General features: G+C 41.8%; 2 protein-coding genes across 7 annotated transcripts; one reads left to right on the top strand and one right to left on the bottom strand.

Moving 5' to 3' along the window:
* Nucleotides 1–559: 559 nt before the first annotated feature.
* On the bottom strand, nt 560–10,587 carry foxh1 (forkhead box H1). Of its 5 annotated transcripts, none has more exons than XM_030397596.1 (5): nt 10,466–10,587; nt 6,308–6,502; nt 4,105–4,689; nt 3,329–3,433; nt 560–2,729 (listed from the first exon to the last, which is right to left on the bottom strand). In XM_030397596.1, the coding sequence occupies exons 2-5, from the start codon at nt 6,449–6,451 to the stop codon at nt 1,743–1,745; spliced, it is 1,821 nt and encodes a 606-aa protein (XP_030253456.1). In that variant the 5' UTR covers nt 6,452–6,502; nt 10,466–10,587; the 3' UTR covers nt 560–1,742. The 5 variants fall into 5 exon arrangements, with proteins under 5 accessions (XP_030253456.1, XP_030253457.1, XP_030253458.1 ...); XM_030397597.1 differs by having other exon boundaries at nt 6,398–6,502; XM_030397598.1 differs by lacking the exon at nt 10,466–10,587 and adding an exon at nt 5,837–5,996 and having other exon boundaries at nt 6,308–6,426.
* On the top strand, nt 10,523–27,014 carry ppp1r16a (protein phosphatase 1, regulatory subunit 16A). 2 transcript variants are annotated; one of them, XM_030397602.1, is made up of 11 exons: nt 10,523–10,645; nt 19,906–20,969; nt 21,487–21,557; nt 23,031–23,176; nt 23,551–23,654; nt 23,755–23,879; nt 24,056–24,181; nt 24,454–24,529; nt 24,781–24,910; nt 25,025–25,187; nt 25,267–27,014. In XM_030397602.1, exons 2-11 carry the CDS (start codon nt 20,723–20,725, stop codon nt 25,786–25,788), a joined length of 1,710 nt encoding a protein of 569 aa, XP_030253462.1. In that variant the 5' UTR covers nt 10,523–10,645; nt 19,906–20,722; the 3' UTR covers nt 25,789–27,014. The 2 variants fall into 2 exon arrangements, with proteins under 2 accessions (XP_030253462.1, XP_030253463.1); XM_030397603.1 differs by having other exon boundaries at nt 10,572–10,645; nt 19,910–20,969.

Here is a 27,014-nt window from a genome sequence, read left to right as displayed (position 1 = left end):
ACTGGAACATTAAAGCATAGAGCAGTTTCATTTTGCAGTAACATTTTGAGGACTTTCACTTGTCATGGCATATTTGTTCTCTGTGGTTTGAATCCTTCTACCAGAGCTTCTTCAAATTTTAGGCACCGAATAACTACAGAGCCAAGTAAGACAGGTTTCACACACATTCCTAAACATCCTGCTCAAAGTTAAGGACCGAATCCCACCAAGTTTGAGACACAGATCAAGTTTAATTACTGTTAGAAAACTGGGAGTTGTATGATGAGAACCAGCAGGCTTAACGGCCATAGAAAGAGAGGCCTTACACCTCTCAGTCGAGCTGTGTTACAGTAATGGCAGAAAACTGCGGGAGAGACAGTGAAACGTAGCCTCTGCTAACATTAAATGCATAAAAATATCAAATGAATTCAATTTCTGTTCTTGCACAAACGTGTAGAAACTGACTGACCTATGAAAAGTGATAATGCGGGAATCCAACATGAACAAATACACAATCAAAACAGAATAAAGTAGATAGAGACACACACACACTCACACACACAACACTGAGCAGCAGCAGTTAAAATACACAGCATTTTATTACATACCCTGTTCAACTCCACAACCTTCTTTTTGATACTTAAACATCTGAGCTGCTTTCACTTCAGCCCACTTTTGTACAAACCTTTGACAAAGACCACAGGAAAATGGTTTTAAAAAAATACCAACAATACATTCACCCGTCACTGAGGCAAGACATTTATATGCAATTTCCCTTTAGAATATGATCCTATGGACATCAATATAGTGCAAATAACCGGCAGTGCAAGGTCCACAGGAAACACTAAAAAAAAACTGAGGCAGATTTCTGGTGGTTGTATTGTGGTTGATTGGTTGACTGTAATCTGAAATGTAGCTTGTTTTCTTCACCGGAAGTAGATTTTTTTTTTTTAATCTGTAAACACAAAAATGAATGAGCCAATTATAGGAAAGGCATTGCGGTAAACAACTGGTCCTGTATTTCATCGTCTGAACAAACAACACAACGGATGTTTCCCTGTAATTATGCTGGTTGTTTACCTGATATTCCGTTTAAAAGGCTGGCAAGATAATCTGTCAAAAAAAGATACTAATTAAAAAAAAAAAAAGTATATTGCATTGATAGCTTGACTTTTACCATTTGTACCATCTAAAGCCCTGCTCTTTTTTACATGACTGTAAAATTCAAGATTAAATCCAATAAAACATTCAGCTGTCACAACAGGTAGACAACAAATTCATGGGGATAATACAAAAAAAAAAAAAACAGTGCAAATGTGATCGGAGGTGCAAAGAGCCCGTAGTAGTACACACTCCATTTCATTGGAGGACTGAGGTAGATACTTGATTTGCTGTATAGCTGTTTGAGGTACGTTTTCTCCAATGAATCGATGTAGTCAAGCGTGCATCTACTCATGGGCGAGAGGGCTCGCCATACGTTACAAAGGCTGATATCCTCCAAAACTCTGCAGTGCACACCAAAACAATCTAGATGGATAAAAAGCACTGCAGCTAAGGAGAAAAATATGTATTTGCACTGTCCCTTTAACCAGTCCACCTTTCTTGAACTAGAGGTAGTGACTGAGATTTAATTTAGGAAGGAGAATTTGCTGCAGAAATGTGTTTCCTTTGTGGATCTTAATTAAACCTGCGTCATAGTTTTTAGCATCTTTGCATTTCGGAGTGTGTCTCAGCCTGCTTAAAGGAGTCAGTGTCAGAGTCAGTCAGTACTGAGGGTACCTGTTTAAAGGAGGCCCGTTCTGCAGGCCGTACTGACTGGGCGGTTGATGATGTGAGTGAGAGTTCTGATTGGTCGGCACTAACGCGTCAAACACACTCTTATTCGGAGGCACAGACTGCAACATGTTGTCCAGGTCCATGATGAGGGGAGGTGCTTGGACAGAGACTCGCCCGCTGGGGAGGATGGGCCAGTAGGCGTGGCCTAAGAAGTGACCCGGTGCTACAGGAGAGCTGCCATAGCCGTAAAGAGGAAGTCCGCCGTGCAGAGGCATTAGAGGACCTCCGTTGAACCGCATGCTGGGTGGGGCGACAGCGTTTGGCGGGGCGTATTTGGCGTAGGAGGTGGGGAGCTCCCAGGGAGGTGCAACACTCTCCCGTCGGGCCGATTTGTGCAGCGGCGGTCTGTAGTCGTCGTACCCGTCTGAACCGGCCTCGCCATCAAAAGGAACACGCTTCCCAGACAGTGACATCCCCTTCCACTCCTCATCAGAGGAGGAGGAGGAGGAGGTGGAGGCCGGGCTGGCAGAGCTAGCCGAGGCACTTCGAGCAGAGGAGGCGTAGCGAGGTCGTGGAGGAGGTGAAGACCGCGGGCGCTCCACCTTCCCCCAGCAGTCCCTGGTGGACACATCCATGTCCCCAGAGGCACTTGGCGGCCGCAGGCTGTGCAGCAGAGAGTCGATGGCAAACGATGAATCCAGCTTGGGTCGGAACAAATCCTCTTGTGGTGGGGATGGGTTTCTGGAGTGCATAGGAGGGAGGGTGGTGACGGGGGCGGGGGCTGGGGGTGGGGATGGCTCCGATTCTGCCTTGTGTCCCTGCAGGATGTAGGGCGCCAGGTCCTGGGCGAAGATCGTCTCATCCTGGCGCGACACGGCCGTGTTTTGCCTCTTGAGGAGCTCCAGAGGAACACGGCTCAGCTCCACCGCCCAGAAGTTGCCTTTGCCCTGAGGTTTGCCCGGGTCCTTCAGCACCTTTGGGTGGAGGAGAGGAGAAAGGGAGGTGAGCACTTGGCCTGAGAACCTGGTCAGACAGGCCCTGCCTAGTTTCACAGTTAACCATCACAATGATAAAAGATTAAAAGATAAAAACCAGTTTGGAGATTCAATTGAAGCCCTCAGACGGTGTTTAACGTTAAAGAGAGAAGCAAACCTCTCCTCGGGACAGTTGCACGCAAATGATTGCTGATCTTTTTACATGGAACCCACTGGCAGGACCCAAGATGGAAAACATGAAGGTGCTGTGAACAGATTCCATCATTAAACTTAAGAAACAAACACCTAGAGCGTTTCCTTTCTTCTGTTGGTTTACATTTTGAATCTCTTACAAGCCAGAAACACCTTATGTTCACTGTTTAATTAACTTATTTTTACGGTGGCATTTTTTACAGCGTAATTCCAGCTTTTTGCCTTTTCAGGGGTATTCCTCTTCGTCAATCACACAGATATCTTGGTGTGTCATAGATGTTTGTCTTGCAGTGCATCACGTGTCACAAAATCGCTGTGCCACAACATGTAAGCAACGTATCCTGATAGTCTCTATGATTTCAACCCCTCAGTTCCGACACACATACCTTCACAAAGCAGTCATAGGAGGAGAGGTTGTGTCGCACGGAATCTCGCCAGCCCTTGTAGTTTCCTTTGAAGAATGGGAAGAGGGTGCTGATCTCCTTGAGGATCTGGAAATAAAACAGGATAAAACGTCTGTATGTCAGTCTGAAGAGGATGCTCCATATCACTGAATGTCAACACACACAGCTGTGGTTACGTTAATATTACAGTCTGAAAGTTAATGTTTAGTGCACTTCACTTAAAAAAATAATAATAATCTAAAACAAGACAAGAATTAGGGGATTACACTTGCAGTACAGGGGCTGAAGTGGAGTATGTATGAGACAGTACCTTAAATAGTATAGTTATCAATGATTTGCTTAATGAAACGTGATGTCACCGTGAGCTGTGTATCTTATCACTTCAGTGATACAGATCAGCGTCTGGTTTCACTGCAGTCCAACCTTATCAAACCAAACCAAGAGTGGCAGGGGGTGGAAGTCACCCGAGTGTCACCGAGAGGCTGCTGCTGTTTAGTGTCACTTTATGAACTGTGCACGGTCTCAGCGTGTTATCCATACATTCAACAGGAAAGTGGCGTTAACCCTCCGATTCAAGTTGTTTTCCCTGACACAAATACACGCGGAACCTTGTATTTCACCTGAGATGCATTTCAATAAAACACTGCAGATTTAAAAGTAGCTCCTCGCGTAAAATCCCCCATGCGCCGCCTGTAGCCAAACTACCTGCAGAATAGCGCTGTAGACTCGAACACGTGAGCAAAAGAAATTCATCTTACCTCCGATAGTGTCAGTTTCTTCTCTGGCGATCTCTGGATGACCATAGCGATCATAGCGAGGTAAGAGTATGGTGGTTTTGGATACCGCTGATAGTTCTTTTTCTTCCCGGTGCCAGTGCCACTCTTCTCCCGTCCACTGCTCCACGAGTCCCCGGCGATACTTTCCTGTTTGTGTGGGGCATCTTGAGGATTCCGGTATGATGCGTCTTGATCCATGAGTGCCGGCGCGCTGGTGAGGTGTTCGTGGCGCGCTGCGGGCTTCTCGTGACGCGAAGGCTGCTGGGGAACCATCTGAGCCGGGTGGTGAAGCCAATGCTGGGCTTGAGTGCTCCGCGCTACGCCGCGGAGGGGTAAACTGTGCTGCGCATTTCTGTGGAAGTCAAGTTGATGGTCGTGGTGTTCTCCAAGGTGGGACAGAGAGGGTACTGCCAAGAGGCTCTGCTCCGGCCAGTGCTTTGTCATGCTGATCAACAAGAGGGGGGAAGATCGGCCCGCACGTTCGTACAGGAGAACGGACTGATAGGGGGGAGGGAGGTCAAAGAGTCGGTCCTTAACTTCTGGCAGACTGCTGGCTCCAGGCTGACTCTATTTGAAGAGCAAACAATTAACAGTTTCATGTAAATCCCGCTGCGTAATCGAGGGGAGAATGACGCGTTATCTGAGAGCAGAATGAGTGATCATCCCGGGGGGCTGGGGAGGGTCTGTGTACGAGGAGGGGCGACAGAAAGACAGTAAACCTGTAAATAACCCTTATGATAATATCAACATGGCACTTTAAACGCAGAGATTCTTAAGGGTTTGCTTTGGAATCAGGGCTTAGGAGGTTTACGCACGAACGCCCTCGAGAATTACGCGCGTATTTTGGACCTAAAACAAGCAATGAAGTTGTTGGGTTTTTTTTTTTAACAAATCCAGAGACGATGCCGACATCTTCATCTTACCATCTCCTTTTAAATCACAGAACATGTCTTAACTTTTTTTAAAATATTAAATCGTTAAGCCTTTATCGCGAGGGACGCTTGGGCGCAGAGCAAAACTTGTGGGGGATGGGGTAGGGTGCATGAGAGCGAGGCAATTTCGATTGAGGCTTACATGCAATCAACAATTTTTGCTGAGCAATAAACATAAGGAAAGGCTAATATACAAAGGTGGAAACGTTAGAAGTTGGTTATTGGAACAAATTAGGAATCATTCCTATTACTTGTTACATCAAATGAGTTCCCCTCGAAATGATTTGAATTATTGGAATTCCTTTAAGATTGTGAGGAACAAATGAAAGTTGCCAGGTTGGTGATGTCGGTTGGATCAATAAATTCCACCCATGATACAGACTATTATATTTTGGATGAAAATATACAAATTGGACTTATAAGATGCAGAATAACAAGTATTTGGTGGTGCCGTGAGTGCGCAAAAGTCGGGGGGTGTTTTTACGCACAGTAGGGACTCCATGTGACTATCCAGGATGTCATTCGGTGTTGAATGACTAAGTTTCGGGGAATGCACGTCTTTTGTTCAACTTAACGTAGTGCTAATGTGCAAACTCTTTCTTCCCAGCAAGGCAGTGAAAACAAGTTGGATTAGCAGGAACCCCGTTGGCAAGCTGGAGACTGTCCCTTTCCCAGAGGAGCTGCTTAGCATGTGAGGAAATACAGGGGCTATTCAACACCATTTGTGGGTTTTCTGGCGCTTACAAGCTGTTAAGTGTCGTCGTTGGGTAGGACGTTCACACCTTAAAACAGGAGCCATCACGCTTTCCCGAACAGCCTCAAGATGCCTCTCAAACAAACAAAAACTCCCTTTGCCCAATCCAAGAATCAACAAGCTCTCTGTACCACAGCACACACTCTGAAGTCCAGCTCTTTATTCCAATAACGGATATATTATTACACCTGAAAAGAAACAGGACTATGTTGAATCACGTGATTGTGCCAAAAAAGATTTGTCACCAGAGCAGACACAAAAGAGTTGGAAACAAGTCCATGTTCACATTGTGAGACTTTTCTAACTGATATCACACAACTGCCCATCATTCAGTGACAGTCATCCTCCATTTGGACCCATCTGCAAACAATTCACCTTCACTTTAAAGTATCTTAATCTAGCCTGAAATGTCCAATTAACTGGGCAGATTGTAGAACATTTTTTCAGCTGATTGCAAAAGAATTTGACAGTTTGCAAAATTGTGCAAAAAAAAACTTACCACGTGAATTTGCTGCTTTTGTAATTTTTGCAGCAGAAAAAACAAAATGTTTGAGCTTCCCAACCATGGTGAGTGACAAACCTCCTTCACCTGCTGCAAGTTTGCATTTTTCTTCACTGGTTGCTTTCCACACACTGTTTGCATGGGGCCGGAGAGTGGGTCCCCCTCTAGTGGTTTCACCCAAACATGACAGGCCTGAAGAGATAAAGCACCCAAAAGTAAAGAAATCCTGTTAAAATATTATCCTGGTAAGAGTGAAAGTCAGTCAAATGAATGGCGCTTGAGCAAAAGTCTCAAATTATCTGGTATGAAATTAACATATTTTAAAGTAATTTTCTGGCAATAAATGGACTTAAGTAAGTAAAAGTAAATCGAACAGATATTTACATGTGGGCAAACTGTAGACTTGGCCAGTTATAGGCTCTGATAATCATTTTTTTTTTTTTTTATCTGATTGCAGTTAAAGTTTAATAATTTGGAAATGTAACTAGTAACTTAAGTTATCCAATAAATGTAGTAGAGTTAAGAAATGCAAGATTTGCCTCCAAATATATTGTAGTGGAAGTAAAAAGTGGCATAACAGTGAAATACTGAAGTACAGTGCAGTACAAATACCTCAACGTTGCACTTGAGTAAATGTATTTAGTTACATTCCATCACTGTCAAGCAGTGGTATAGAGAGCTTTCTCTTTTCTAAAGCTGAATTTGAGTTAAAAAAATGGGAATAGTGTCTTTTTATTTCTCTGTAAATTTAAACATGTGCGGGCGAAACTCCCTCACCCATCATACCAAATGTTTGGGCCCAATTTACATGCCTTCACGTAGAGAAGTGCTCACCGCATAACACGCTGATTTGAATACAAACTGTCAATCTTTCTCTTCCTGTCTACCAGAGGGCCGCTTAATAGGTTTTGCCTGGATTAGTGAGCCGCGCATGAGAAGAATGGGAAGCCATATGAATAGGATAGCATCCAAGACAAGGCTGTTCACATGGGCTGATTGTGTCCGGACAAATCCCCGCTAAGCTGCCCCGGGATGCATCCTGAAACTGACACGATGAGGAGGAATTAAGGCGCGGAGAGAGAAAGTGCTGCAGAGTTTTAATTGTGCTGTCACAGCTTAAACACTGAAAGAGTGTTGTTGTGTATAGTTTGACTTTTGTCTTTGTTTTTCCTGCAATTTATTTTGATTTTTTTTTGTTAACTACTGCAACATATATAGAGGAAAGCTTATTTCCATCTGTAAATCATGTGCAGAGGCCAACGGGGATGTGCAGGTTGACAAAGTATTATGTAAAGTATAATGCACAACTGAAGTCTTGTTCTGGGTGTTAAACATTGGTATTTCTGGTGTTCACACACATGTTTCAACCAGTTGTATCTGGGAAAACAACTTTGGAGATATCAGGCACCGAGTCTAGTTCTGGTACAACGGCAGTATAATGCAGGTACTCAGAGCTTGAGAAAGTTGCACGATTAAAAAAACATTCAACAGCAACAGTCTCTTTTCAGACATGGTTTCCAAGTTTCTCCACAGAACGTACGGTCAAAAGTTTTGACAGGGACTACTTTTCAGTAGAAAGAAGTTCAGATATTTAATTCAAGTCTGTAGTAGATTATTGTTTCTGAAAGGATGCATTGCTGTTGAAGTTTTTATATACTGAATGGGAATCCCTTTACCTCCTATTACCTCCAGCAAAGGCAGATACCTAAAGGATAGATGTGTAAAAACCTGGGCACATCAAACCAAACGTTTAAACAGAGCTGAGTTATTGTGTTTTCATTAGAAGTTAGGCTGCTTCATTGTTATTTCTGACAGGTGAAACAAATACTTGAATGTATTTTAAATGTATTCATATTCTATACTCAAATATTGCAAAAGTACAAACAAAGAATTTAACAATCTGTAGAAAGTATATTAACGTCATGCCCATACCAATCTTTGCAATAAAACTTTTGACACACTTACTACATAACTGAACTGTAGTACACTTCATAGAAACATAGGGGAGTAAAACCTCAAGGGAAAGGTTTGTGTAATTATGTGTAAATTGTACTCATTTGAAGTTATCAACTTAACGTATCGTTTGTATATTTTAAAATGCATGCTCAAAATTATCATTGTAACAGTGAACTGAAGGCATATTTTAAAAATACACATTTCAATATCCTGAAGTTGTAGTGTATTTCAAGTTATATTTAAGTTAATGGGCATTCATACTACTTCTATGTACTATGTTCTTTTCTACCATATTGTATGGCAACATTTCATTCAAATCTTCCAATATTTTAAACACTGTAAAGGTACTACGTTGTAAAAGTAGTTTGTGCTCCGAGGCTGTTTCCTCGTTGCGTCTGCGGTGTTGTTTGGTCAGTTCACTGCAGGGGTCAGCAGATCACAGGGTCTCACTATCACACTGTCTATCTGTTTCTCTGTATCAGCAGCTGGGAGCCTCGTGTGGTTTAAGAAACCAGTCAGACAATCCAGCAGCTTGAAAACTGGCCAATTGTTTGGGCGGTTCACTTTGTTTAATTGATGTTTAATTGCAGGGATGTTAAAAGAGCACGTGTGCAGGCTTGTATGGGAACTATGACCGAGAGGGTAAACACACCCAAACAGTTTACTGTGAAAAGACTGTATCCGTACTTGACAGCAACCTGTACAAACACATACTGATACACACAAACACACCTGTTGCATTCGGCTTAATAAGGTGCGTTCACACTATGGCATGTCACACCTGCTTGTTTTTGTCTTGACCATGTGCTTTCCTTTCCTAACGTGCTCTTCAAATTCAGATAGACTGAAGCTTAGTGATGTAACACAATTTCCAATAAAAATAATTACCTAGTCTAAATATTATATATCATACAGAAATTGTATGCTGTCACCCAATTTTTTTTAACTATTAACTTCACCTGGTGGGTGCTGAAGATAACATTGCCACTGCCCCCTCTCACCAAAGAGGCCTGTGCTGTGTGTCATCTGATAATTGTGCTCAAAGTGTGTGTGTCTGTCTCATGCTGATTCTATTGCAGGATTTTCAGAATGCCTAAATGTTATTTGTGATATTGCAGCAAACTGCTAGGGGGTTGAACACGACAGCAGTTCCAGCTTCATCAGGGATACGGAAAGGGAAAAGGCGTCCACTGTCTCACCCCTGACTTTGGACCACTGACAGGTCTCGACTGGCTGGATTATATTTCCTCCATGTTCATTTTAGAATTCAGTTTCTTTTCATTACTTTTGTAGCCCTCCATGGCTTCATATCATAGGTATTTGTGATTTTGGACTCCCTTTTCTGCACCAGTGCCCCTAAGGTTTGGCAGCCAAGTGTTGTAAGTTCACATGTACAAGATTGCTTTACTGTTTTAGCTCAAACACTGCAGTACAAACTTCTCCTCAGCATCATGACAGCTGGGTGAGTCTACTTCAATATACAGTGAGCCACATGTAACGGCGTTATCTCTCTATGATAAACCATTCCCTGAAATTCTTTTTGTGTTTCATAGTATCTTCTGTGCAACTGTGAATGACGCTATAACTCTTGAAAATTAAGTTTATACACTTACATCGTCGTCAACTTTTACACAGGAGCAATAGAAGGCAATCTGACTGGAAACATCACAAACTGGCATGGTTCAAGCATTTTTTCCCCCAACTTGATCATTACTTATGAAAGAACAAATATTAGATCTGACAATCAAATTGATCTTGAATCTAGCATACATGTCAATGTACTATGGAAGCCCATTTCTACCAGTTAAAAAATTATGAGAGAAAAAGGAAATAGCATGAATTTAATGTCATAATTATGGTTTACCAAGGGAACATTTTTTTCATCCATGTTTCATTCATTTTTCCATAACACTGGCATGTATGTAACATTCAAGATCCATTTGAATGTGTATTATTATCAAACATTGATAATGATTGTATACTGAAATGATGAGAAAAAAATCCTACTTTTTACTTTTTATCTCATTATTTGGACTTTTTTTTACTCGTAATAATGACTATATCTCTTAAGTTGGACTTTTTAAACATCTCATTTGACTTTCTGTATCTCATAATAATAATAATCTTTTTATGAACGCTAAGTTTAAAAATAATTTTCTTCTTGGTGGATATGGTCCTCCATATATAACAGTAACGCACCTACGGTACATGCAGCTTTGCCGCCCTCTGGTGGCGGTCGTCCTGCGGGAGGAGAGGGCGCAGGTCCGGTTGTTATGGTGAAGCATTTCCCCAGAGGGTTGCCTGGAGCAGGAGGACAGCTCAACTCATTCAGTTTCACAGCCGCGGACCTGCAGGAGCCACTGACTGTCAGCTCAACAGGTAAGATGTGTCCACATTGTTTCCTATCGCTCTACCTCGATGTTGTACAAGCCTTTGCCCGGTTTAAGTCGCCCTGTATGAGTTAAAGTAAGTCGTCCCTGCAGCGACGCAGCATTTAATTAGCTTGCAAACGGGTGTCTGCCGCGCGGCTGAGAGGTGAGCTAACCTGAGGCTAAGGTAAAGTTAGCATGACACAACGTCAGTGTAGCCGACTTTATCGCCGCTCAGCAGGTGTCCTCACCATTTTTCTAACAATTACGAGTCGCCAACGTAGGATAAACTCGCTGCTATTAACTTTATCCGCACCCTGTATCGCCATGAATGAAGCCAGGTAGCTTAAATTAAGTGCTTACGTTACCTGTCAGACTAGCCACCTGTTGAGCCCGTCTGTGGACCGCTAGGTAGGTTAGCTAATCTGCCGCTCACACTTAATCCTACAATCCCAGTGAAGGGACGAGAGAAGACGCTTCTGCTGTTGTTGTTGCTTCTGCTGCTGTTGTTGTTGTTGTTTTTTTAAAGCTATTTGAAGTGATTGTACACAAAATGTTGTAGTAAATACAGGCTAACAATTACAGTTTAAGTAACAACCTGACCTTTAAGTCAGGCTGAAGATATCACAGAGAGCTTTGTGATGGGGCAACTCGTGCAAAGTCTTACTGCTGTCAGTGCTACATAAGCTGACATAAATACTATATGACACTTTATATTGCTGGCCGCAGCTCATAGTACAGTGTCAAAGAGGTCCACTGTAATCCAGCACTGTAGCCCTGCAGTAATAATGATTGTTGTCATAATGTGGGTGTAAGCCTCAACAACAAAATCACACACTTTTTCCATAGAGTTTAATCAATATCCCTTTAACACACTGTCAGTAAACTTTAAACATCAAAAGCATCAGATAATGCAGAGTTGTTGTATTAAATTAGATAAGCTCGTACAGCTCCTCTAGAGTAATCACAGACTATGTTGATGGTTGATTTATCGGTTTGAGCAAGAAAATAAAGTTGCAATTCTACAATTCCAGCTTCTTAAAGGTGCACTGTGTAGTTTTGAGGAACAGTATTAATCAGAGGATAAAGATCTTCATTTTTAATGCCTAAACAAACTGGATAAGCAAAGCGTTAGTTTTCTTTACTGAATAAACAAACTGACACAATTTCATACTCTTTTACTTCATTTGTATGTGGTGGACCCTGCCACTTTTTTAGCTTCAGATAGTGTTCTGTGGACCCTGTTTTCCTGCCAAGAACAGCTTTTTTATTCAGTTATGGAAAAATAGTTTGAATTTCTTCTCCAAAAACTACATAGGGCCCCTTTTTGAATATTCAGGTCTTGTCGTTTCTTCTTCTGCTGTGACAGTAAACTGAATATCTTTTAGTTGTGGACAAAACAAAAACACTGAGTGTGTCATTTGGGCTCTGGGAAACTTTCATTGACCTATTCCAACATTTTTGACAACTTTTTTTTAGCATTTTATAAACCAAACGTTTAAGCAAAAAATGCCTTGTGTTGTAGATCCTCCAGTGTGAGGAGTTGCAGCTTTATGTAATATGTGGCAGTAAACAATCAAATTAGTTGCAACCCTTGTTGTGTGTGGAGACAGGCTGTTTCAAGTAAAAGAAAAAAAATATTATTGTGATTTGATTTTTGCTTATCTGTGTGTTTGTTTTCCCTCTAAAGATCCCTGACTGGAAGCCAAACTGTAGTTTATTAACAATTTTACTTAAACTATTACACCATTAACTAAATAAACTCACAAATATATTCTTGTCAAGCCAGTCCTGCCAATCATGCTCACAAGTAATGCCATGTGTGGTCAAAGTACTTCTTCAATAGCATTTCCTCGGTATGTATAGTCAAATATTTGCAGGTTTCACAATATAGACGGAGATTAGCTTGTAGGCTCCTTGAAACACAAAGTGGCGGCACATGCACAGACGTGCATGGTATCAAAGATCTGGGAGGATAATATAGAAGGTTAGATTATATTTCAACACTACTCATACTTTAATGGACTGTAGTCTCTGTGATGTCACAGGGAGGCACGTTGACTCAATTTGGATTTAATGTCAGCATCCTCCATTGCTTCAACAATAGCTTATCTCTACGAACAACTTTATTCGATACTGTAGAAGGACAAAGACCTGCATGAGGTAATCATTATACAAAGATATACTTGTCATCCTAATTTAGTGTTTTAATTCGTCATGATAAGATAATCCTCACAAGTCGGCTGACTCAAGCATTTCTTCAAAGGTCAAGCTGTCTTTGCTAAAGTTTGGCACTCTGTTACATTCCTTCTCGCGCATAAACTCCCCCTCGTTTCTCTCCATCATTCCTCACTAAGGCATTACGTATGTACTGCATGCTAAAAATGTGAGAGATTCAGACGGCGGATGTCCTACACATCATATCATCTTGTGGCGAAATTTAACGATTGTTTATTCTTGTTTTTCTCTCCACGTCCGTGCCTTCATTTGACCTTACTTCCTACTTAGGAGCAGTCCGAGAAGTTAAAGTAGGCTAGTTTGCCTGTCTCCTCCCCATCCTTCCTCCTTCTCCTCCTCATATCCTCCTCTATCCCCTTCACATTCTTTCCTCCACATCCTCCTGCCCGCTCATTCCATATCCTGTCCTCCAGGAAAAAGCAGTGACTCTTTGTCTGTTTGTCTCTATATCTCCAGATCTGTTTGAGTGGTGTGCATCATACATTCATACTCCCTCTGTTTTTCCCATGGCCTCTTGCTCTCTCCCTATTCTGGCTATTCTGCGGCATTACTGAGATTGCTGAGTGATTATATGGAGCAGCTCAAACCATTACACATGACAGGACTTAATGTGCCCACCTCTTCTCAAGCAGACCCCCCCTCCTGCTCTCAGTTTTGTCCTTCCTTCAAGGGCTCTACATAATGTGCTGGCAATTCTCGCAATTGATAGTTTGGGCTGTTTCTCAGAGCACAAGATCTTTTCTAGAAATGCCTCATTTTCAGTGGTGGAATACAACTATCTACATTTACTCATCTTAATACTTGAATATTGCAATGTGACGATTTTAGACTACTACTACTACTATATTGTACGTTGTTTCTTCCCTACATCTGAATAAATAACAATGCATTATTAAAGGTTAAGATAAAACTTAAGTGATCCCAGAGGACAAACTACCCAGCAGTATATAAAGATGGTTACCATCAGCTTCAGATTGACTTGCTGTAATAGTAAAGGTGCAATTTCTAAGATTTAGCCAGAATTTTAGTTTAAACATTACATAAATGAACGTTATCAGCAGAGGGGGAAGAACTCTTTAGTGTCTTTTGGAATTTGCATGCTATCCAGCCAGTCCCGGCCCCACATTCTGCAAAATACTCTCGTACTTGACTCTTACTGACAAAAGTCTTTTTACACAATGGTATTACTATTTAGATATTATTTTTTTTACATATTTTCATACTTCCCTCACCTCTACTTGTCAAGTAATCAACAGCCTGTTTCAGCTTCATTTCCTTTTCTAAATCCGTATTAAGTTGCACAATAACAGAAAAAGCAACCTTTCTGAATATTAGGCAGGCAGTTTAGGTGACTTGGCATTGGTTCAGATAGCAGGCGGGATCGTTCCCGAATCATCAAGCTGCATTGACTCAGCATTGTTTGTTCCAGTAAACAGGAAGGTCCTGCAGGTCACATCAAACAGCACACTGGGCTGGTGGTCAGACACAACAGCTGAGCGATGTCATTTTATGGTGGCAAACCATGAACGAGGCACAAAGCGCTGTTTGACTATTTCCAGTGAAGCCAGATTTAAGGCTGAGCTGGAGTTTTAGCTGTTGTGTTCTTGTAAATTCAGTCATAAGCTTGGACACCACCCACCTGATGGATGTATGAGCTTTAGTTTGTGTGTGTGTATTCATAGTGGTCTATTCATTCCAGCTGTTGAATGAAAGTTTATGTTCCTGAGCAGCTGAGGACGGCCCTTCCTGTTGGGTCATTAGGTGGAAAAAGTCAGACATGTACAAAAGTCAGATTGATGCTGGGACACACAAAATGTTCAGTCATATTTTTACAGTGTGCGTGTGCAGTGCTGCCATGCCACAGTTTGTACAATATGGATGAGCTCACCTCGTCTTTTCCCGTCCGTCTGGGCTCTGCCTGAGTCAGAGAATCACAAGGCTCTTACACAGTTTAGCCGACAACAAATTCCCCATTTGTGGAGGAGCTTATTTTGTATGGAACAAAATTTAGACTAATGAAATGCTAGTTTAGCTCGCTGCATCCACTAAAAGCAGGGCACGATTTCTGAGTCCGCCTGTTATGGTACAGACTATTGAGAACTAGCTATATTTGCAGGACACTGATAGATGAGGTAAGACCACAACATCTCAGAGAAAGTATTGCTTATATTTGTTTTCATTTTTACTTTTACTATACTTGACACTGAAGTAACCCGTTTTGTCATCTTTGTGTATTCTCTGTTTGTGAGGCTACTACTCTCAGACTCCTCTTCAGCCCCAGGCTCCAAAACATACTGGGCTGAGAGGCTATGTTTAAAATGTACAGATACACACCCAAAACCTGGCTTCAGGAGTTGTTAGCAGTCTGTATCACCCCAAACTTCTGCATATTCCTCATCTCCATTTTAATATATTTATTTGAGTTGCTGGATAAGTAATATGTTACGGGCCATAATGGTAATTTAATAATAGGAACATAAATTAGTTTAACACTTGTGTGCTGTGGAACTCCTCAGTCCAGTTTTGATACACTGTCCAGAGAGCAAGCACATGATGTACTGTTAGATTGTACAATGTTTACTTTACGAGTGTGTTGTGTCTTCCAGTGAAGTGTTCTTGCTATGTCAGTATAAAATATTACAAAATACTCTCCTCATCATCTAACCCCTTTCCTTTCACTTGAGCCCAGTTATTGTCCTAGGGAGATGAATCATGACTATACACTGCTGAACGTATTTGACCCTACTTTTATGTTTGTACTGTAATATTGTCCATCATTTGGCTGTCTTGCATTGCAGCTCAGTATATCTGAAATAGTGTGGAAGCAATGAAGTCTGTGGTTCATACAGAGATGGCAGTCCAGTCCTGTTTCAGGCATGTCAAGGGGAAAATGATCATTACTCTCTACTGCAGTGTGCAAGCAGAGCTGGTGTACTTCCAGAAGACAATATGCTAACCCTAAACTGTAGAGCTGCTGCGATTCTTTTAATTTTTGTAGTTGTTAATCTGATTATTTTAACAATTGTTTTGGTCTATAGAAAGGCAAGAAATTATGAAAAATGAGGCCCAAGAAGCCCAAAGTGACGTCTTTGAATTGCTTCTTTCAACCAACCAACTGTGTTTAAATCCCAAAAACTCTACCTTTCATTTCATAAATCATAAATCATAAATGACAAAGAAAAGCAGTAAATCTTTACATTTAAGAAGCTGGAACCTGTAAATGTATGATGTTTTTGCTGAAAAAGTGTAGCATCAATAATCAAAATAATCACTCGCCTTTTATCAACTGTACGACTGAGATGGAGCGGATTTCTATACAACAAAAAAGCATGGCTATTTGGACATCTGATCTTGGTTGGACATAATGTGTCTGTCATGTTCGTGACTAACCAGACATGTCTGAGCCTCGGCCTCAGCTCCATTCCCCCAATACTTCACACTGATTGGCTTTGGCTGAGATTTGAGTTGTCTGGCTCCCTCTGCTAAGACAGATAATCAGGAAGTGTGTGTGTGTGTGTGTGTGTGTGTGTGTGTGTGTGTGTGTGTGTGTGTGTTTGTGCATGTAAATGTGTTATGAGTGGGAGGATGAGTGTATCTGTGCATGTGTGGCTTTGCATGAGTGCATGTCTCGTAACAGATTTTTTTTCCCTCATTAAATCTTATGTAATGAATTAACCTGATTACTTCAGCCACTTACCTGACCAATGATCCATCAAATAATTTTATGGACCCACATTCTGCAAAGCTGATCGCTTGTGAAATGTACCAGCATATCATGATACAGCCTCAGTAAGGCATTAATCAACACTTAAAAGACTCCATAGCTTTTAAATTGTATTCAACCTGTTGTCAGGCACAAGATTGTGTCCTTGATGACATTTTTGAAACCAGACAGCAGTTTCTTGAGAGATTAGAACCTTTTTATGGATAGAAAAGGTCTTTGTTGGTTGTCTCTGTAAAATACCATGATTCTTTCAACATGGATTTCTGTATGTCTATGCAACACAGTGTGGCCCTGCACTTACAGCTAAGTGTACATTGTAAGAGGCTCAGCACAGACCTTGCAGTCAGGTGAGGCAGTGTGTTTTTGGTGAGGGTGGAAACGCATGAAACAGGTTTTATTGTCGTGATAAAAGTCAAATAGATTGTGAGACTGGAACACACTTAAGTTGTCTGCTTAGTATGTTACCCCGTCTCCGACCAGCTTTTTACACAATTTTAGAATAAGAACACAGAAATCTAATTCACCTCGAGCAGAGTGTTATTACTAGGTAATTCTCTTTAAGAAGAGCACTGTCAACAAATTCAAGCTGACGTAATATTTTAATTCCACTCGTTTGTTATAGCATATTCAGCAAACTTGTGACATGTTAATGGGCTCTGGTTAAACAATATAATTAACACTGGAAGCATCTTGTTTGCAAAAATGTAAAAAAAACAAAACAAAAAAAACATGTCGAGCTTGGTTGTTTTGGAAAATGATTTTTGTTGTTGGCTTATGTTTGGAAGCCATTTCTTCACCACTGCATTTCATATTTAGTCAAACAATTGTTAAATAAAGTCTGACGTGAGAAATAACAAAACAGGAGTCAATACTTTCTTATGAGGATATATATATATATTTTCTTTATTTTTTTATTTGTGTCATTTCATGAGCAACACAGTCCTCATGTTTAAGTTTGTGATCTCTGCTCCACTGATCTTTCAGATTGTGTCTGGTATTATCCCACTAATACAGCAGTTAAGTTCCTGCAGGGATTTTCCCTGTTTCTCCAATCCTTTCTCACTTTAAAGCCCCTTAAAATACCACAAAACATGCTCCCTTTTTTCATTTGTTCACTGTGGTTAAGAGCACCAACCAAAAACTGGTTGGACTGCTATATGGCCTGGCTTTAATTGTTCTTCAGGTGTTTGGCATATAATGTGTTTGTTTCCTGTTGACCTTTAGACATGAAAATGGACTTCGGATATCATGGCTTTTTCCTGTGGGAGGAAAACGGGTTAAAGAAAGTTGCCTCATGGATCATTAGCATTATGAATTAACCTAACATTCATTACCCATGTCTCGATCCTGTGTTTCAACTCAGTGTTCATGTGTGTTGTTTGAATGAATGATCCATGTGGTGGCCTGCCAGCCTATGAGAGGGAGTAAAGCTGTTGCCTCAGTCCAAGGAAATCCTTACATTGTCGCTCGTGACAAAGGGTGAGAGGTTAGGTACGCTAAAAATAGAAAAATAGAAGGAAGGAACAAATGACAAAACTCGGTCTATCCCCATGGCAGGAACCATTAAGAATTTAGTTTGCCAGGTAAAAAACCTTATGGAAACAGTGACTGGTAGGTCACTCTCTTATTTGTTAGGCTTTTAGATATAGCCCTTACTTTGTAATAAACAAATATATTACTTACTGTTCCTTAAGTAACAATTGTGTGATATAGCTATTCATAAAGGATTTATTTGAAACATTTTAACTAATGACCGTATGCGTGGTAAATAACTCCTGTACTAATGTCTTGTGTATTAGTTATATAAGAAGATGTTTTTTATTTTTCTGGATTATGCAGACTACCTCAACCAAATTCAACTATTAACTACTTAAAAGACTACTTTGCTGGAATATGTCTGTTCCTGGTTGTAAGTACAAATTCAAATTCGGTCCCTTCCTCATGGCTCAGCAGTCGAGTCAGCTAGAGGTAAATTAAGAAAGGGAGCGTCATCGGCAAAACATTATTTGTGATTGTTTCACAGCAGCCACACCTGACCTGCTGCCGTTTTTGCATCTCCACCACTTAGGGATGCACGATCTATCGGCCTGACATCAGTATTGGCCACTGTGGTGGGTGGTTGACTGACATCGGCCTATCGAAAAAAAAAAATGAAGCATACGTTGTAGGATTTCATTATTTGTTGAGCATATTGGGAAAACAATGTTAACACTTAAAACCCTGTAACAGCACTGGGGCTGCAATTTAAGTTTATGCTCATTGTCAGTTAATCTGGTGATTGTTTCACGATTAATCATTAAGTTGTTTGGCTCTACAAAGTGTCTAGAACATTTGTCCTGCATGTTTTAGAGGTTTCCCTGCTCCAACAGACCCAATTCAAATGATGAGTTCATTATCAAGCTCTGCTGAAGCCTGATAACAACCCATTCATTTGAATCAGGTGTGTCGGAGCCTCTAAAACAGAACAGGGGGCCACCAGGAACAGGACTGAAAGCCACCTGTCTGGAAAATGGTGCAAAATGTCAGTGATTCCTAAAGATGAAGATGACATCTTCAAATGTCTTGTTTTGTTCACAACCCAAAGATATTCAGTTTACTTTCATAGAAAAGTGATGGAACCAGAACAGGAATCACATATAAGAAGCTGTTAATCACAAACTTTCTTTCAAACTGACTAATCAATTATCAAAATAACACCTCTTCACTATCTCATCGGCTGATTTATGGAGCGCTGTGGTCCAACCACCTCCCACCTTTTCAACTAGTTGGCTGCTTGCTGCATTGGCTTCATGGCCGAGGACTACCGTCTTGTCAGTCACTCTCTCTATCTCACTGAGTGCCTCTAGTTGACCTTCCTCTCAGCGCTCACAGGCCCTGGTCTAAATAATAAATGAGTAGCCTGGAAAGAGCCAAGTGTGTATGTGAGCCACGTAACTCACCTGGGAAGTTAACGAAAGGTAATGAGAGTGATCTTGCTGACCGAGGTTGCCGTGCTCAGTACTTGCACTGAAACATGTTATACTAGCTTTTTAACTGCTTTTCTGCAACGCCTCCTCTCTCAGTGTTGCCCTTTACGTATGCCAGTGGTGGCGCAGTGTATGTCGGGCTGCAGGGTGTGTCAATCATTAATGAAAAGCGTCCCACCATCTCAGGTTTCCTTCGGGAGAGGAGTGGGAGAGGAGGGAGTAGGGGGAAGGAGCTCAGGGGTTAAAGATAACAGGATTAGGAGAGCAGTGTACGTACATTATACTGTAACACAGCACTCACATTTTCTCCCCCTGCCTTTTTTCTCTTCTCTCTCCCTTCAGACAGAAGACAATGTCATTGAAGAACAGATCATTGAAATGTTTGTACCCAGCTTATCCTGTTGAAGACCTGCCAAAAAATGCACCAACAACAACAACCAAGGGATGTGTGAATCCCGTCACTGTCTGCCTTAACTAAAATTGGCCTGCAAACACCCCTTTTTCTGTCGTTGCTTTAACTTCCCGGTTCTTCCTACCCTGTGCATTTGTCCTTCACTGCCACCATATTCTCACCATGTATACTCAATGATTTACCCCTCTTGGACACACTCGCCACCTCTTTGATTCAGAAGCTCAGATGGCACATCTAACATGGAGAGCAGTTTGACTCTGCCTTTCTAGGACAATATTTTTTCGCCGTAACTCTGTTTCCTCCCTGTGAATCATTGGCTAAGCTGCCCGGAGTTAATATGGATGGGAGGACTGACAGTTGCTTACAATCCAAAACTTGGATGCTTATGTTTTGGATACGCCTTTCCTCCATGGGACGGTAAGAGTTACCATCTGAAAGATGGGAAAGAGACATTGCAACTTATCTACGTGTTGCTCACTTTTGAAATCATGGAGATATCCGCCACCTGATCGTATCAAATAAGTTTTTTTGTTTCATCACTCTTTGGACATTTTGGATTATTTTTACAGATAAACTAAATCATCTTTTTGTGCTCTCCCGCAGGCCCTTGCGTGGGCCTTTTCGACCTTACAGAAGGACCTCTTTAAGAGGTGAAATTTACATTTTGAAACCTGAAACTTTTATGTTTTAATATCCTCCTGGACTAAGAGAAACAAAGAGAAGTGAAACCTCAACTTTTGCACTGGCATGGCAGCAGAGCACGGCGAGCTGCTGGCCGAGATGGCCACGGTTGGCCGTCTGAGTGCGACCGAACGCTTGAAGCATGCCCAGAAGCGTCGGGCTCAGCAGCTCAAAACCTGGGCGCAGATGGAAAAGGATGCAGCACGAGGGTCAAGGGCCAAAGCGGATAAGAGGAAGGCACGGACCACCAAAATTAAATTCCCTCATGCCATCACACTACTCGATGCAGCTGCGCGCAATGACGTAGAGGAAGGTAGGTAGAAACACATACTTACTCAGAGGAAAGTCACATTAGAGACCCTTACATTGTATGTACTGCAGAGCCAACTCTAAAAGTCGGGGGATTCTATGACCTCTGCATTTGGCTTCTTTGAGTTATTCAGTTGCTCTTGGCCTTTGCTGAGATATAAGCACTTATCAGCCTGTGGCTCTTAAAGACACGATTCCAAGGAAGTGATTGATGCATAACTACACCGGATACATCACACTTTATTGGAACAGTCAATTCATTTTTGTTTTCAGTGATGCTACTGTCGTTAGTAGGATCGAGGCTGATTATAGTAGCAAATATTTTACGTTGTAAGACACACACACACACACACACACACACACACACACACACACACACACACGCCAAATGGATATGATTTCTTAAGTCTATTTAGGGCAGACAGACGTACCAAGTGTTGTACTGTTTATGTGGAAAGGACTATGCCCGGGCATTCAGTCATAACACTGTGTGTTTCTCTGTGTGCATGTGCTTCACCCAGTGAGGGAGATGCTCAACAGTGGCATCAGCCCAGATCTGGTCAACGAGGATGGACTAACAGCCTTGCATCAGGTACACAAACACCAGCTCACATATACAGAGTTACCGGTGAAGTGAAAATGACATGATCCCTCACAGTCCTCCCACTTGCTGACATTGTTAAATATATTCACTGGAATTCACAATCAAGCCAGTGATATGGTAGCAGGAAATCAAGCCCCTGAATCAAGACACACCAGAAAAACTTCAACATCGTCCACAAAACATTTGTGGACCTTCACAGCAAAACAGAGTTGCAACATTCACCTGAACAACTAAAGTAGATGGGGAGTTGTTTCTTCTTAGTGAACATAAAAAAAAAAGCTTGTCCTACATAATCCAAGTCTCTGGAAGCCCCAAAATCTCCAATTTATTGGGGAAAAGGTTATTGACACCCTCAATGCATAGTTGAGCTTGAGCACCCATTTCGGATGGGTTGTGTGCTGACACTTTTAGCCTAGCAGCTGCAGTGAACATTTCACCTTAAAAAAAAGGCTGTAAATATCATCCCTTCAGGTCAGTTTGGGATATCGGGGCCTCTGGAGACTTGGATTATATACGATAAACTGTATGGAGCACTTGTAGGTTTTTACGGTAGTTTTATTTTTACATTTTAACACAAGTCAAGTTGTTTGGGAAAATGCTGCAAACATTCTCTATTTTACCGTGAAGCTCCAGAAATGTTTTGTGGCCTTCAGCTGACTTTCCATCAGTATGGAGAATAGATAATGACTGAATTAACATTTTTGGTGAATTTATCCTGAAAGTGTCAAATATACACAAGTACCCATTTGGTGCATTCGATGGGATGAGGTTAACTACACAGTTTTACACCAACACTTTGTGAAAGCCCATAATGTAGTAGGTCACCTTTTGTGCAGTGTGTGTGTTTATGTTGTGTGCGGTCACAGCTCTCAGTTCCCTGAGAACTGTTTGCCTTTATTTTGTCTGAACCGTAACTTATCTCAAGTCAGTTTACATGAACACAGTGATTAATTCCCATCGTTTTAGTTTGAGGGCCAGTGGCTTGAGGAGTTAGGACAGTTTGGTTTGGTTTACGCTCCTTTTCTGAACAGTTGTAGTCAGACTATTAAGAAACCATCAAATTAAGCATCATAAACTATGCACAATCTTAACACTTCAGATACTTTCTCTCCATTTCTGTTCTGCTCCCTGAGTCATTTATTGCTCTTTAGTTAAGTTAACACAAACGCATGCTACTATAAATTCCTGAGAGGGGTATTTGTGAGCACAGAAGAGTCTTTATTAAAGCAGTTGACTTTGCTCTTCCCCTTGGAAAACTTGGTGTTTGCACAGCAGAGGGCTGGGTCAAGTATGCAAATGTTTTCTATTACACTAACCCATGTATTAGTAGCTGTGAATAATCATGCCTAGATTTATCTGCTTATTTGTTTTTGATTGTTGTCTTTTCCTGTTTCTTGTTCTGTCTTGATGTCCCCTTGCATTCATGTGTATTTATCTTTTCACACATATCTATCCTCTCAGTGCTGCATTGATGACTTTGTGGAGATAGTGCAGTGTCTGCTGGATGCTGGTGCCTGTGTGAATGCCTGTGACAGTGAGCTTTGGACACCGCTGCATGCTGCTGCCACCTGTGGGCACACTGGATTAGTGCAGCTCCTGATTCAGGCGTGAGTTTCCCATCACTCATTTACCCTGTTTCAGTCCCACAAGTATGTTTTTCCTTTTCTCATGCTCTTCTTACAGTAATGAATCAAAACATAGCAGTTTAGAAGGTGATTTTGTTTGGAGGTTTGTCTTTATTCTTACAATCAGGCGGACTGGATATTATTTTCTAGACTGAGAGCTTTCTTGGCAAGAGGATCTACTTTAAATAAACAATGCAAATACAGCTGCGGCTCTACTCTCAAAACACTTTGCAAGTGTATGAATATTCTTTAGTGGCGTGAGTACTTCAGGGTGTGTCACTGTGCTGTACTCTAATCCAGTTATCTTTGCATATGTGTGCATGTATCCTTGTGTTTGTGTGTATGCATGCTTCTAGTGGGGCTGACCTGCTGGCTGTCAATGCAGATGGCAACATGCCCTATGACCTCTGTGAAGATGAGGCCACCCTGGAGCTGCTAGAGATGGTTATGGCTGAACAGGGTCAGTAAGCTGAGTCAAGAAAAAAACCTGTTGTTGAATTGTTAGAATTTATTTAATTTATTTCTTTTTCTTTTTCTTTTTCGTGTGTGTGTGTGTGTAGGGATAACCCAGGACCGTATAGATGAGTGTCGTGGTGCTAAAGAGGCGGCCATGCTGGCGGACACTCAGGCTCTGGTTCAGAGTGGGGCAGACTTGAACACTCAGGACGATAACGGAGCGACACTGGTGAGACAAAGGGACATGTACAATTTAAGATGACATTATTAATAATAATTTTTGTAATCCCAGGGTACATTCACAGTTGTGGAAAATGTGGTCTGGTCTAAATCACGGATGTAAATCTGCCTTTGGACATTGTATTTTACAATACTTAAACAATCCATGTCTAACATCTCTCCCAGCTCCATATAGCTTCTGCTAACGGCTACATATCTGTGGCGGAGCTGTTGCTTGAGCACAGGGCTCAGGTGGAGGTGAAGGACTGTGATGGCTGGACGCCACTACATGCTGCCTCCTGCTGGGGACAAGTAAGTGCTGCATGCAAACTAAAACACAAAAACCTTCCACTCCTCTTGTGGCCAATTTCCACTGGATACGTGTCCGCTGCGTTCCGTCTCCGCTACGCCAGCGGAGCTGATAGGTTTCACTTTAGTCTATGTGTTAATCCCCACCAGGTCCGCTGCGCTGCGTATCTGCTCCGTCCCAGCTCCGGCAGTCCGGAGCCCTCCAGAGCAGATACGCAGGACTTCTATTTCTGGCATTACATGTCACAATAATAGTGTTTGTGTTTGTATTACAGATCCAAATGGTGGAACTGCTGGTGGCTCATGGAGCCAGTTTAAACAGCAAGTCTATCCTGGAAGAGACACCTCTGGGTAAGACCAGAAAGTCCTTTTCATCCTCAAATAATGTAAATTACCTTTATATCACCCTTAATGACGTAATACTAATTTTCAGCCTCAAGTGTAATCACAGCCTCTGTTAAATGAGGAGCTAATTACCCTGACCCAGTTCGTAAATGTCACTCAATTATAGCTTTCTTGTGGCATCTTTACCTACCTATCTTCCTACACCTTCCTATACCATACCTTCCTATGTCTAAACCTTTTTGTTGCTGCCTTTTCAGATGTGTGTATGGATGAAGAGGTCAGAGCCAAACTGATGGACCTGAAGCACAAACATGATGCCATCATGAAGAGCCAAGACCGGCAGAAGGGCACGCTGCAAAGACGAGCCTCTAGTACTGGCAGCCGAGGGTGAGGGGACGTTAGGGCAGGATAAAAAGAGCACATGGGAACGATGACAATGATGGAAGAAACCCATAAGAGTGTAGTTTAGTGCCTTACTGTTCTCTCTCTGTGTCTATACAGTAAGGTGGTACGTCGTGTCAGTGTGAATGAGCGCTCCAGTCTGTACAGGAGGGAGCACCACAAAGAGGCCATGGTGTGGCAGGAGCGAGGCCGACAGCCAGAACCACAGGATGACGATGAGGACAGACAAACGGACAATGAGCTAAACCAGCATGCATCCACGGTGAGCAGGCTGAGTGTTGTTTTTAAGAAAATATGTCAAAGAGTTGAACCAGCTCTTTAATACTCCTCATTTGTTTCAGGCCACTGGTGGTGGAGCCACGTCAAGGTTAGAGGAGCTGGAGGCAGCAGACAGGAAGATCGTGTCCAGCCTTGGTAATGGAGGGACCTCTGTTTCTTTGTCCTCCTCTGTACCTGGAGAGCTGTGGAGTGGTGGAGGTCTGATGGAGCGCAGTGCCTCCTACCAGCTCAGCCCTGCATCCGGGTCTGGAGAGGGCGAGGGGGCGGACAGTATGACTCGGGAGAAATCACACCACACCCTGGCTGACCTGAAACGCCAGCGGGCAGCTGCCAAGCTCAATAAGTACCCTGCACCTCCACCACCCCTGCCACCTCCCTTAGAAGAAGAGCCGTCTTTCGCAGCGCCCGAGGCGACAACCACTCAAGCCCAGCCAGAGCTCCAAATGACCCCAAACACAGAGGAGGTTGCCTCCCCAAGCCAGGTGTACTTCACCCCAGCTAGTGGAGATCCTCCACTGCTGAAACTCAGAGCTCCTGAGGAGGAACAGTCTAACAACAAGGAGCCTTGCTGTGGACTGATGTAGACAGCCTGACACACATTAAGACACACACTGCCTGCAGAGAAGAGAATCTGGGCATGTTACAGTCCAAAGTGGCAAAAACCTTTCAAAATGCTTGAAATCAGTGAAGACTGTAAGTTAAGGCCACATGCCAATGAGGGTTTGATCTACACTGCACCCTTTGTCGAGTATCATGAAAACAGACTTTACACTATAGGTCCTAGCATTTCCTGTTGCTCCTTCTTATTTAGGGGCTCCATCAGGTGTCCATTTAGTGACTCAGATGAGAACTACAGATTCCAGTGTTGCAATCACAAGCAAGTACTTTCTTTATTCAGTCTTCGTTCATTAATTTACTCATTACACTACTCAACTACTGTAGATTGATGTTTCCTTGAAAAGCCTTAGAATCATGTAAACGCTGAATGAAATTTTGATTTGAGAGCTAGAGATGATTTGTTTTAAATGAAGAATGACGTTCTATTTTCATTACTGAGTGCTATTAACGGGTACGTGATCAAGGTTTGCGTAGATTTATATAATAAACAAGAGGTTTTTTGGAAGGGTTGGAAGATCGTTTGGTCATGATGGTTTCAAACTTTGACACTGAATTGAAATGTGTAAACAAGGACTGTTTCCTTGCTTGATTTTTTTTTTTTTTCTTGGACTGAAAATATATATCTTTTTTGTAACTTTTCCAGTGCACAAAAAGCCTACATTTCAATATTTGTAAAGCTGCAATTTGTAAATTATGATTGTATCTAAAAGAATGTGAGCTAATCTATATTTAAATCAGCCCATCATTATCACTTCTAGATTTCCATTTTTCTGTCAGTATTTCTATTTTTCTATCTCTGAATGGAATCACATTATTTATTCTATGTGATCCTGAATATGGCTTTTGCTGTAAAGTTCTTGGACCATTTTTTTAAGATGAAAGTATGAAGGTAAGATATTTATCAAAGAGGATGATATATAATTTCATTCATTAGCTTGTCATATGATTATTTGTCAAAGGTTGGTGCCTTGTTTAGGTGGCAGGTTTGATACACTGTAGGTTTGCAATGCTTGCACACAAAGTCCCACATGTTAGTTTGGTGAGAGGTGGGATCAGATAATCTGACATGGACTCCAACTTGACGTGCTGTCACGATGCACTCCAATTTCTGTATTGCATTTCAGTTTTGTTAGTGATTTTTACTGAGCCCTGTTTAGAAAAACAAAACATAAAAACATGTTTTCACAAATGA

Source organism: Sparus aurata, chromosome 19 (genome assembly GCF_900880675.1).
Source record: "Sparus aurata chromosome 19, fSpaAur1.1, whole genome shotgun sequence".
In the NCBI taxonomy this organism is placed as follows: Eukaryota; Metazoa; Chordata; class Actinopteri; order Spariformes; family Sparidae; genus Sparus; species Sparus aurata.
This window is presented reverse-complemented; position numbering and strand designations above follow the sequence as displayed.

Coding starts and splice junctions, on each gene's coding strand:
- foxh1 (XM_030397596.1), bottom strand. CDS start 6,451: ATGCAAACAGTGTGTGGAAAGCAACCAGTGAAGAAAAATGCAAACTTG. Junction 4,690..6,307: donor AAAAGCAGCAAATTCACGTG/GTAAGTTTTTTT, acceptor CTCTTCAAATAG/AGTCAGCCTGGAGCCAGCAG. Junction 2,730..3,328: donor CCTATGACTGCTTTGTGAAG/GTATGTGTGTCG, acceptor CTCCACCCAAAG/GTGCTGAAGGACCCGGGCAA.
- ppp1r16a (XM_030397602.1), top strand. CDS start 20,723: ATGGCAGCAGAGCACGGCGAGCTGCTGGCCGAGATGGCCACGGTTGGC. Junction 21,558..23,030: donor GACTAACAGCCTTGCATCAG/GTACACAAACAC, acceptor CTATCCTCTCAG/TGCTGCATTGATGACTTTGT. Junction 24,530..24,780: donor CCTGGAAGAGACACCTCTGG/GTAAGACCAGAA, acceptor CTGCCTTTTCAG/ATGTGTGTATGGATGAAGAG.